Raw genomic sequence first — 12,936 nt, 5'->3', positions numbered from 1 at the left:
GAACCAACATTTACCAACATTTACTGACCAGCATCCATGTGCTTAATTCCACGACGGCCACCGGGATAAGTGTGAACAAGCCAAACAAAATCTCTGTTCTCATAGTGCTATGGTTTAGCAGGAGGAAAGACAATGAAAAGAAACTTTAAAAGTAGTGGTGAAGGCTGAGGAAGGGAAGTATGGAGGACTAACTACGGAAGCACGGGGTAGTGGCCTCAGTTAGTTATGAGACTAAGGAAAGAACATCCTCTTCTGCCAGAATTTTCTTTCCCTTATTCCCATTTAATCTGTTCTCCAAGCTTATGATAGATGCAGGAGCCCTCACATCCTTATCTTCTCTCAATTTGTTCTCCCTTAGCTTTTTTTAAAAAATACTTATCCCAGGAGGTTGTATGAATCATTATTTTAAACTCTTATCGATACCCTCAATTCTCTTACTTCCATATCCTTCCATGCTTGACCTGCAAAATCCTTAACCCTGGATCAAGAAGGATAGTGGGGGGCTGGGTGAGCCTGGTGGTGGGTATTATGGAGGGCGCGTATTGCATGGAGCACTGGGTGTGGTGCATAAACAATGAATTTTGAAACACTGAAAAAAATTAAATTAAATTAAATTTTTTAAAAAATCACACACACACACACACACACACACACACACACACACAGAAAAATATCTTTTGACCTGGGTAGCAAAACACTTGTAGAGAAAAATTGCTCTATGATAAAGGCTCCACACTCATAGTTCTACCCTTGTGTGGACTCTGACTCAACTGCCAGCCTTCCTTTGTGTTCCAAGCAACCTCAGGGTTCCCAACTCCTCATGACATCTATTTCAATCTTTTCCATCTCTTCCAGCTCATAAGCCTAGCACTATCCTCACTTGGAGCTGCTTCAGAGGAAATAGTAGAAGCCTTCATTCATTCATTCATTCATTCATTCATCTAGCAAATATCTAAGTGCCTCATATGCACCTCTTTCAGGTGTCAAGGATACAAATGAACAAAACAAGACAAACCTCTACCATCACAAGCTTACATTTTGGTGAGTGTGAAACACCAACCATAAACCTAATACATGAGTAAATGATATGGATTGTAAAAGGCTGTGTTATTGGGGGTGGGGGGTAAGGCTGTATTTAGAGCACGTCAGCGAGGCTGAAAGCCTACAGTGAGAGTTTTGCCACACTGAGTAGGGTGGTCGAGATGGGGGCTGGGGGTGCTTCATAGAGAAGGGGAGATGAGAGCACATACCAGAAGGTGGAGAGGGAGTCAGGCAAGTATACAGAGAGGTGCTCCAAACAGCGGGACTGCCACTGCAAAGGTCCTGACTGGGAACGTGTCTGGGATGTTGAAGGACTAGTGGGAGGGAGGCAATAGGTCCAGTGGGGCTTGTGGCTATCACAAGGACTTAGCATTTACCCAGAGATATGAGAGACATGTGAGAGCTACAGGAGGGTTTGAACAGAGGAATCAGGCAGGAATTCCCTGAACATATTGACTCCTCCTCCACTTCAAACTCATCTGCATTAATTCCCATCCCGTCATTCCTGATGTTTCTGTGGGAAAGTGATTCTTTTCTAAGGCGATCCATTTCTGTTTTGAATTTAAGTCATTGCTGTCCCAGCAGGGACCTCCCTGCATCAATTATCACCATTTTCTCTATACCTTTAACCCCTACCTCTATAAAATTTGTGTTGGCAGCCAAAACCACCCTGACCTTCTAAATGTCATCCTCAACCCTAGGTCCCGCTTTCTAATAGACTACCTGCTCTTCTCCTTTTACCACTTACATGTTTGAAAGACATTTTTCTCCTCCCTTATTGGTGAAATCATCCATTTACTCAGTGCACTTTATGAACACATGTATCTGCTAGGAAATGTATTGAAGACAACAGAAATGGGGCATATGGGCAAGTGGGCATGAGGGAAAGTAAAGCACCACCCACTGAAACTGCTGTAGGCTAAATCCACTGATGTTTCTCATTTAGATTTTATTTTGATGTAACTTGCCACTGCAGAAAAGTTGCAAAGATAGCAGAAAAACTCCCCAGATATCCTTAACCACAATCCTCTAAATGCTAACATCTTAGGACATTAGCTTTATTCTCTATTCTTTTTTTCCCTATGGATGTGTATATGCAAACCCATGTATAGTTCACTCTTATTGGAACTGCAGCTAAGATGTCCCTTTACAAGTACTAGTAAGAACAAGGAATGTCTTTACTATAGGTTTTCAGTATCAGGAAAAATAGTGAAGCAGTACTATTATCTAGAGATACTTAAACTTACCTCTTTTCAGTATGTGACTTTAAACTTGCACTTCAAAATTACTACTTCTTAAACTTAAGACTGTTATACAAATATACTGTGAAACATTTTTGAAAAACGGCAGAAGGAATAAAATTCAAATTATATTCCATCATCCAGGGAAAGCCACCATTAATTTTTAGACACATACACAAAGACACATACACATACACATAAATGTTTGAAAATCCATGGGTTATACTGAGCATATTACTCTTTGTAACCTGCTTTTCACTTAATATAGTTAACATTTGCTCATGCAAATTTAATTATTTAATAATTTAATTATTTCCAAGCTATTTTTAATAGCTGTATACCAATCTATCCTACAGACAACATTTCCGTGAAACTCTTCCTGCCTTCATTCCCAACTCAACTCTCCTCCTTCTTGAAAAATTAAAACCTGTGTCTTAATTTTATGCCCTGTCTCTCTATATTCGTTTTTCCTGGATTCTGTCTTCAGCTGTGTTGCATGTAGCCCACTACCTTCAACTCCCCGCACACTTCCAAAATTTCCATTCCAGATCATTCCTGAGCTTCAACATCTTCAGGTGGATGTTACCTCCCATTCAACATGCCTTTCCCTCTCGGTCATGCTCCTCTTGCATCTCACATACCCCCTGTACTTATTGGTTACTATGCCATAAATTCGACTTTGCAAATACACCTTAATCCACCATCTTTCCATAACACTGCCAGCACCTTCTCTCAGGTCTTCATGATTTCTTGCCCGAACTAAAACGAAGATACTGTACCTGATCCTTCTACTTCTGTTCTCCAGCCCCCCTCCCTCCAGCTACAGTCAGGATTCTGTATGTGAATATGATCATGCAACTCCTTTCCTCTGACACCTCCCATTGCACTCAGGATACAATGCAAACATCATGTGGGACACAAATGCCTCCTTAGACTCTATCCTGACCCTGTCCAGCATGCCACCACCACTCACGCTGTGCACACCAGGAATGCTGAACCATTGGCAATTCCAAATTCCATGCCTCTGTGTCCTGGTCTCCTCCCATGGAATGTTCTATCTGTCCAACTTCTCCTTCCCCAGGTCTATGTATGCTTTATTCCTACTCCTATTTTAATGCTGAAAGCAAGCATCTCCTCCAGGAAATCTTTCCTGATCTCCCATCCCAACCCAGTCTCTGTTGGGTCCCTTCCTGGAGGACCCCTTCTTGGGAATACTTGGCCTTCCCTCTGGAAAGAGCAAACCATAATATGATGGTCTGGTCATTTATTCACCCTACTAAGCCCCAGACCAGGGCCATTCTCATATACCTATTCATCTGTAATAGCAGCAAGCACATTCTCTGGCATAAGTCTAATTCTAGTAAGTGTTTTATAAAAGAACTCATGGGTATAACACCCTTTTGTTATTTCCTTATTGTTTCCATCTTGTATCATTAGTATAAAAGTTAGGCATTCATATTTCATGTTATATAATATGTATAAATCCTTTTAGTTGTGGTGTGTATTAAATAAGAGACCCTAAGAGTTGGAGTAAGTCAATTACAAACTTTTATGAAGTATAGCATTTCCACTCAAGAGGTTTGGTAAACACAGCAGAGGATAAGAAAAAGGTTAAAAATTTTAAGAAATACATCTGATAGAATTTTTTTTTTTTATTGAAATAGTCCAAGCTGGGTAATTTGGCAAATATATAATCACAACCTCACCATTACTTTATTACCACAATGACTTTCTTATCAGTAATTTCATTAGCAAAGACACGAAACTTGGATATTTTGTTTGTTGGAGGCAAACTTTGCTAATGTGAAAGAGATAATGTAAATGAATGTAATGCTAATGTAAAATGAACTTAAAGACTGAAAGCTGCTTTATAAAGTTTAATATAGATCTATAGTTGACATGACACTTACTTAGGAGGATGGTTTGATTAAATCTGCTTAAAGAGTTAGCAGAAGCCAAATTTTGCCTACCTAAACTTGCGTATTTGGAAAAAACCATACAAATGAGGGAAAAAGGGCAGGAGTCATTAACATAATAAAGATAATTTAGTAGAAAGAAATATGAAAAACAAAACTCCTTTCGATTTTATCTCCTTTATAGGATATCAACATTTTCAGCAAATACTTTTTAACATTGGATAAAAACAAGAGAATTGCAGCTACAGGACTCTGAGTAAAGCTATTTACAATTTTATGCTACATACACACATGCATATACACACATACATATACACATAGAGATATATTTGCATATATAAATAAACTAAGAAAAACTATGTTTTGTATTAATGTGAAAATCTAATATTTATTCCTTACCTGAACCTGAGAAATTGTCTAAAGACCCGTCTGCTGTTGTTGAAACTATTTCACTGCTGCTCATTGGCTCTGTTTTAACTACAAAAATAAACAACATATATGATATATCCAATTAATAGTTATTTGTAAAGGCATGGTAGAGAATTTATATTCAAACGAGTTACAAGAAAGTCATTTTAAAAACCAGTCTTTCAATATTTGAATGTAATTCAGATTAATACTTAGAATTTTTTGAAAAACATACACATTAACTATTTAATCCCTAAGGAAACAATCCATTATAACAAGCTACCCTTTGAAAGAAACACTTTAGAAGTAGTCAAACTCATTACCTTACATATTAATTGAATTGCTTATTTACAAATAATTTAGCTCTTCAAATTTACATGATGAGGATGTGAGAGTGTTTCCTTGGTTATGTAGACATTTTGCCAAACAGAGCCCAAAGGGTGGAATAAAAAGACTTGGAGTAGGAAATAACGCTGGTATGTTTTCACCATGCTTAAGGACAGGCACAGGCACAGACAAGCATGTGTGTGTGTACACACCCACACACCCATACACACATACAAACACACACTCTCTTGGTTATCCAATATGGCTAAAGAACAGAGTGCTCGGTTTAATGGGTAATTATTACCACTCAGCCAAACCTGGCTGCCAACATGTCAATATCTGATGTACACTTAGTACAAAACCACACTAAGTGTAAATGAGGCAGAAATTAACTTTTTCATTCCAAAATAAAACAAACAGCAGATAGTTTGTGGAAAACATTTTGATCTTTAGTAAATTCCTTTGTGGCTATACAATAAAAAAAATTTAGATTTATGTTGCAGGTTTATGATAGCAACCCAACCCATTGATATAGTGATGGTATTATTGACCCTATTAAGCAAATAAGCCAGACCACAGAACACTTGTCTTTTTCCCTAGATTTAGTTTTGCTTTGTTTTGTTTTGTTTTAATGAAGAGATAGCATTATTGCTTTTCTTAGAAACAACTGGTGAGGTGCTATCATTGGAATCTGTGGCTCACTTTGTAGACATTATACATTCCCACTAACGGGGTTTCAGAAAAAAATGCAATAATACCTCAGAGGCTACTTAAAAATCAGTAACATGTTTTCCAAAACAAGGTCCTACACCAAGAGAATATTTGGGGTGGATTCTCATGAATATGTACATTTTGAAATGGGAAAGAATGATGGAGAAAATGCAGCTTTTTCCTTCTCTCCACAGTGCCAATCTCTTACAAACATCAAGCAAAGAACAGTCACCCTCCTTGACCCGTGAATCTTCTACTAATGCATAATGAGTTTTCAAATAGACATTATAAATAGTTGCAGCAGATAGTCACTTCCAAAAAATTAATTATTTAGACTGCTTCTAAACAAAGTTGAAAAATAAAGCCAGTGAGCCTACTGGGAATCACTCCAACTGATTGTTTTAATGGAGACCAAACAATAGTGTAACTGTTGTTAGAATTCTTAGTTGATGCTAATAAATTCTGACATAAGCCTGTATTTCCCTTTTCTCTTCACACCTCCAGGCAATCGAATGACCTTGCTCTTCATAATCATTATACTGCCATAGATTGTGGAAAGCAGGTCCTCTGGTGAACAGCTCCAAAGTATCCTACCCAGTTATCCACATCCTATCTAGCCTTCCTGAAAGAACTCATACACAGTGCCCTGTACCTATACGGCAATAGCTCTATTTTACACTCTGTACTGGTCAGATTACCACAGGGATCTGAACTCAGAATCAAATACCATATACCGATCAAAGATGAGAACCAGGCCCAAGGAGAAGAGGTCATGTAAAGTGCCTACTATTGTCAGACTACAGACATTATGATTAATTCTTTTAAATAATTCCCTAAGTAGGTCTCAGAGCACAACTCACAAACTCCTTAGTTGGCTGGGTACTGCCTTCTTGTTTCACATGCAAAAATGGAAACCAAAGGTATTAGGAAAATTGCCCAACATCACAAGTGGCAGAAATAGAAAATGATTTTGGATGTTTTCAAACCCAAGGTTTGAAGAAATGACAATACTTAGCACTGCCCAATAATTAGCACTATTCTACAGCAGAGCAAGGAAACTGAGGCACAGTGCCACAGGCTGTGGATGCAGAAGGAAGTAAAACCCCAGCAGTCCACACCCTCCTCTAGAGTGTTAACACTTTCAGGCTAGTGCACTCAAAGGAAGATCTCAAGTAGAAGCTCCATGTCCACTTGTCCGAGAAAAAGGTGAAGAAGAAATTTTCTAGTTGTACAAGATGTTAGCCCAGGTTACTTCTAAGTCTTTGCCAAATCTAAGATCTATAATTCTATAGATTAGACTATAAAATTACTTGGTGAAGGCTTGACTATGCCAAAACCACTCCTACTCTTATACTCCAAAGACTTACCCTAGCTATTCTCCATATTATTAGCTTGATCAAATATAGCTTCCAGTCCCAGAAGACATATTCAATTATACTTGAAATTCCATTAAAAATAGGAAGGAAAGAAAGAGGATACTTTTTCTTTTAGGCCCCAAGTACATTGCCTTTTGCCATTGTTCAAATATACCTATCTATTCTCTAAGGAATAAAGAGTCCATTTCCTAATGAATCCAATTTTTTAAAAGGCTCTGTTGAAGAGGATACACATAAAATAACTACCAGGATATTCATGATTTTTATCAGGTACTGGAATTGAATACTTTGATCACCAGGGACCTGATGCTAAAGAGCCTGGAGGTTTATTGTGATGTAAAATAGTCTGACTGAAAGCCAGATGAGAAGGGACCACTTCCCCTGTTGTTGTCAAGCATACACCCACCAGAAAGTTAAAAAGACAAGACTAACATCCAGCCACCAAACTACCAATCCTCACAAGCACTATCACATTTATAAATATGCTGTAGATGATGCCATAGAGCACCTCTCCAAGGCTTTGAGTTTAAAACACCACATCCTCAATTTTTTTTTTTCCCAGTCTTAGAGATTTAAGGTACTGTTATATCTGAGAACAATGATCCCATCTAAGCCACCTATCTGAAAAGGAAAATCTATGAATCATCTATGTTCTTCTAAATAACTATACATTTCTCAGGGTCTTTGGGTGGCTCAGTTAATCAGCCGACTCTTGGGTTCAGTTCAGGTCATGATCTCAGAGTCCTGGGATCAAGCCCCAAGTCAGGCTTAACACTCAGCAAGGAGTCTGCTTGAGGATTCTCTCCCTCTCTCTCTGACCCTCCAAACATCTGTGCACACGCTCTTTGTTTCGCTTGTTCTAAAATAAGTAAATAAATCTTTAAAAATAAATAAATAAATATACAATTCTTTTATCTCTACTGTACTTTTTCTCTCATTGCAGGATTTCAGTGTATTAGAAAGCAGAACTTTTATTCTCTTCTGCCCTCACTCAAGAGTCTCTTTTACCATTCAAGTCTTCAATCTCCATCTGATACTTTAAGCACCTACTCATCTCTAAAAAATATTCAGAAACTCTCCTTTACCTCTTCAGTTTCCACAACCCCCACCCCAGCTCTTGTGCTCAGCCATGTACTGTAGGCCCGCACTATACAGAGTAACCTGCTACTCTCCAGGGGTGCCACAAACTCCCATCCAACTACGCCTTAGAGCCTTGATTCCAGAGTCAAAGACCAGTTATCTGCTACATGCCTTTATAAAAGTTATTTGATCTCCAACCTTAATCATCTCACTTACAAAATTTTTTAAATGATAGCTAGATTTCAGGAATGAAGGAAGGATTCATAAAAATGTATACAAAGTACCCGGTATAAAGTAGGAGCAGAAATTGTATTTATCATCATCATTAGTAGTGGCAGGATTCTGCTACAATGAATGCCTTTCTCCTGGGGAGTAGTACCTGGGAGCAATAGCAAATACAGATTGTTAAAAGCACCAGCTTCAGAATTATCAACTGAGTTTCAACCTAGCTTTGCTATTCACAGTAAAAACCTGGAAAAGTTACTCAATTTCTATGTATCTCAGCTTCCTCATCTGTTAAATGGGGCTAACCTACTCATGCAAGGATAAGAAAAAGAGAAATGCTTAAAATAGCGGAGCACTGTCCAGTGGTTTACAAATAATTAACCCAGTCCAAAGGCCCTACTTATATAATCATTGTATCATCAATTAAGAGAAATCAAGGTTTTATGGGATAAAATCTACTATAAACTTTTTCTTTTTTCTTTTTTTTTTTTAAAGATTTTATTTATTTATTTGACAGAGATCACAAGTAGGCAGAGAGGCAGACAGAGAGAGAGAGAGAAGCAGGCCCCCTGCTGAGCAGAGAGCCTGATTCGGGACTTGATCCCAGGACGCCGGGATCATGACCTGAGCGGAAGGCAGAGGCTTAACCCACTGAGCCACCGAGGCGCCCAAAATCTACTATAAACTTTAAAGTTAAGCTTATCCTTTGTAAAATAAATTAAAAAGATAAAGTCAAGCGACTTACCTAGGATCCACCATGAGGCCACTTTACTCAGGATGGCCAAAATCAAATCAAGATAACTTAAATGTAATATAAGAACATAGAATTAATTGTGATTATATAAGAAAACTTACACAATAATCCCCCTTCCTCTGTGGAGGCTATGTTCCAAGTCCCCCAGTGGATGCCAAAAGCATGGATAGCACCAAATCTTACACATACTATGCTTTTTCCTATACGTATGAACCTATGATAAAGTTTAATTTATAAATTGGGCACAGTAAGATTAACAATAAAATAGAAAAATTATAATATACTGTAATAAAAGTTATGTGAATATGGTCTCTCAACATATTTTATTTTACTGAACTCACCCTCCTTCTGATGATGCAAGATGATCAAATGCCTACAGGATGAGGTGAAGTGAGGAAAAGGACGTAGGCATGTGACATAGTGTTAGGCCATCAGAGACCTTCTGATGATAGGTTAGAAGGATTGTCTACTTCTAGACAAAAGTTGGTAGAACCAAGGAAAGCAAAACTGCAGATAAGGGGGTACTATTGTACTTCCGTCACTACAATCTGTATAGACAGTATCTGAAGAAACAGGCTAGCAGGAGGATCATGATGTACATGGCAATGGACATCGAGGTTTCTGGAAGAAAACATGGGCTTCTCTCTCTAGTACTGTTTAGGGGGAATATACTGTAACTAGCTCATGGAAAAGATAAGTTGGTATTCCTTGACCAAGAATTTAAGTGGAGACATCTATCAGACCATTGGAGCTTGGTGACATTGCTATCAACGAACCCATTACAGTATGATTTGCATCAAGCAAATTCTGGTTATACTTTGAATGCTGTGGCTATATAAATAGTCTCCAGAAAGACGATGGGTTGATTAGAGGAGTCACATGTTAAATCCATTTGGTTAATTTTTTACCATAAATTAAGAGTGCAGTTAAAGGGAGTTCACTACCAAAGGATAGCTTTGCCTACTGGAGTAGGAGACAGCCTTTGCGTTATGAAGAGTCTTCCCAGGATTACACAGTGAAGACATGAGCCCAGGTGAGCAGCAGATCCTCCCCCAGCAATATCTAAGCTAATTCTGTAACTTTTTTTTTTCACACTGTAATAGCATAGCTTATCTTCACTTGGCATACACTTGGTCTTCCTTTCTATTTTGTTTCCCATTATAATGATCGAGAGCATCAAAAACCCAGTTCACTACACCTCTACTAACCTCTGATTCCTTCATCTCTTATATTTTAAGGGGACTGGACTTCATTCCCTTTTGGTTATTTTAAATGATTCAGCGACACCACTGCCTAGAATTGTATGACCTCCAAGAAACGCCACCTTTTACTTCTTGCATTCGCTCACTTATACTGGAGTTGCTCCTCAGAACATTGTGTCTTTCCAACTTCACGGGCCCTGTCTGCAACTCAGAGCTTCCACCTTAGAGTCCCGGGTCATCTTGTTTTTCCAAGCATCTCTGTTGCCAGCTCTAATCCTAGCATTGGCAAGCCCTTGCTGTGCACTCTTCAACTGCTATTCTGGATGGTTGAGCATGGCAGAGGAGGCCACAATATGCACGCTGACCAGATTTGTTAAATTTATGCTTTCCATGTTCTTGTGAGACATCTTGTTACTCGACAATCTCCCTTTTACATTTTTTGTGCCTGAGACAGTTTCTGTGGAGTCTTTTCCACTTTCTTCAAGCCCCAATCCTCACCTCATTCCCCATTCTCTTTAGCGCATGCCCTAACCAACTATCTTATAAAGAATGTTGAAGCTACTTTAAATCTTTCAGTGATCTTCCTGCAACATCTCCCAGTTTCCTACTGGTTAATCTCAATGGAGGTTTCCTTTCCTGTCATAGGATTTGACCTCTTAAGCCTTTATTCTTAGTGCCACTGCCATATCTCCTTTGCAACAAAACTTTATTATTTGATCTCCCAGAATCTTCAATAATTCCATCTCAAGAGGCTACTTCCCTTCTACCAACAAAGACAGGTCTCAGGTATCACCTTGTGCCACTCAGAATGGCTAGAATCAAAGACAAATAACAAGTGTTGGCAAGGATATGGAGAAAAAGGGAACCCTCATGCACTGTTCGTAGGGATGTAAATTGGTGTAGCCACTGTGGAAAACAGTATGGGCTTCCTCAAAAAGTTAAAAATAGAAATACCATATGGCCCAGTAATTCCACATGTGGGTATTTATGCAAAAGAAACAAAAACACTAATTTGAAAAGGTATATGGAACCCTTGTGATTATTGCAGCATTATTTATAATAGTCAAGATATGGAAGCAACCCAAGTGACCATGGATAGATGAATAAAGGAGATGTGATATGTGTGTATACAGACATATATATACATGTGTACATATATACATATCTAACATATACATATATTTACTCATGTGCAGGTTCTTGCAAAGTTTCTCTTTTACAGGACACATGTGGTTATGTTTTTCTGAACAAAGTAGTCTCTGGAGAAGATACATTAACATAAAATAGTGTCTACTATTAGAATTCTGTTTATTAAAAGAGGACCCTGCCTGGAGCCTTCAAAAGAGAGGTAAATTACATGCATGGGGCACAACACTCTAAGGCAAATACTAGCTACTGCTATACATAAGGCTTAAAAGAACCCTTTTAAAAGCTATACTGCATAAGACTATGCTGTATAGATAATATAAACTTGTGGGACAACACACACACAAATTACTCAGCCATTAAAAAAAAAAAAAGCTGAGATCTTTCCATTTGCAACCACATGGATGGACCCAGAGTATTATGCTAAATGAAATAAGTCAGACATAGAAAGACAAATACCATATGATTTCACTTATATATGGAATCTAAAAAACAAAACAAAGGAACAAACAAACAAAAAGCTGAAAAAACCTGTAAATGCAGAGAACAAATTGATGGCTGCCAGAGGGGAGGGAGGTAGGGGCATGTACAAAACGAATGAAGGTGATTAGGTAATAAAGGCTTCCGATGTGGAATAAATGAGTCAAAGGAATAAAAAGCCCAGCACAGGGAATACAGTCAATGGTACTGTAATCATGCTGTATGGTGACAGATGGTAGCAACACCTGTGGTGAGCAAAGCGTAACATGCAGACTTGTCAAATCACTATGTTGTACACCTGAAACTCACTGTAACATTTTGTGTCATGTATATGATAATTTAAACAGCAGGTTTCCCTAAATTTTTAAGTCTTCCTTCAACCATGATACTTTTCTCCCTTCTTTCATTACCGAGTTTCCTAAAAATTTGCCCTGACATCTAGAACATCTATTCTTTCTTTAGTATTTTCTATCATCCCGTTATAGCTGCTGTTTTACTAAAAGGACTTTCCTAATTGCCCACATCATACTTTTCCCAGTCCTGGTTTTCCTTAATTCTTTTACAGAATGGGCCTTTCTCTGATTCTCTTATCATTGACCAATACAACACGGCGACATTTTCCTGCACCCCCTTAGATCTATCTCCTTCTCTGGATTTTCTCCCCTCTGCTTATTCTGTGGTTTTTTAATTCTATGCTATTCTTACCTGTCTGAATGTTTCTCTAGTCTTTCCTTGCCAGAGGTTTAAAAAATCATCTTTAGGGGCGCCTGGGTGGCTCAGTGGGTTAAAGCCTCTGACTTCAGCTGGGGTCGTGATCCCAGAGTCCTGGGATCGAGTCCTGAGACAGGCTCCCTGCTCAGCGGGGAGCCTGCTTCCCCCCGCCCCGCCTGCCTCTCTGCCTGCTTATGATCTCTGTCAAATAAATAAAATCTTTAAAAAAAAAAATCACCTTTACGTGAGGACTCCCAAATCTCTATCAACGAGTGCATCTTTTTCACGGGAATCAATCCCGTCATCCCACTTACACAA

The 12,936-nt window shown here is 38.5% G+C and overlaps 1 protein-coding gene across 8 annotated transcripts in view; it reads right to left on the bottom strand.

Annotated features, from left to right (window-relative positions):
• The window catches only part of EYA1 (EYA transcriptional coactivator and phosphatase 1), a 359,925-nt gene that overhangs the window by 140,459 nt on the left and 206,530 nt on the right, over window positions 1-12,936 (bottom strand). For all 8 annotated transcript variants that reach the window (XM_059166236.1, XM_059166239.1, XM_059166237.1 and 5 more), the window contains one exon: window positions 4,598-4,675. In XM_059166236.1, the coding sequence (XP_059022219.1) occupies window positions 4,598-4,675 (78 nt within the window). The remainder of the gene's footprint in view (window positions 1-4,597; window positions 4,676-12,936) is intronic.

Source organism: Mustela lutreola, chromosome 3, assembly GCF_030435805.1.
Source record: "Mustela lutreola isolate mMusLut2 chromosome 3, mMusLut2.pri, whole genome shotgun sequence".
NCBI lineage: Eukaryota > Metazoa > Chordata > Mammalia > Carnivora > Mustelidae > Mustela > Mustela lutreola.
This window is presented reverse-complemented; position numbering and strand designations above follow the sequence as displayed.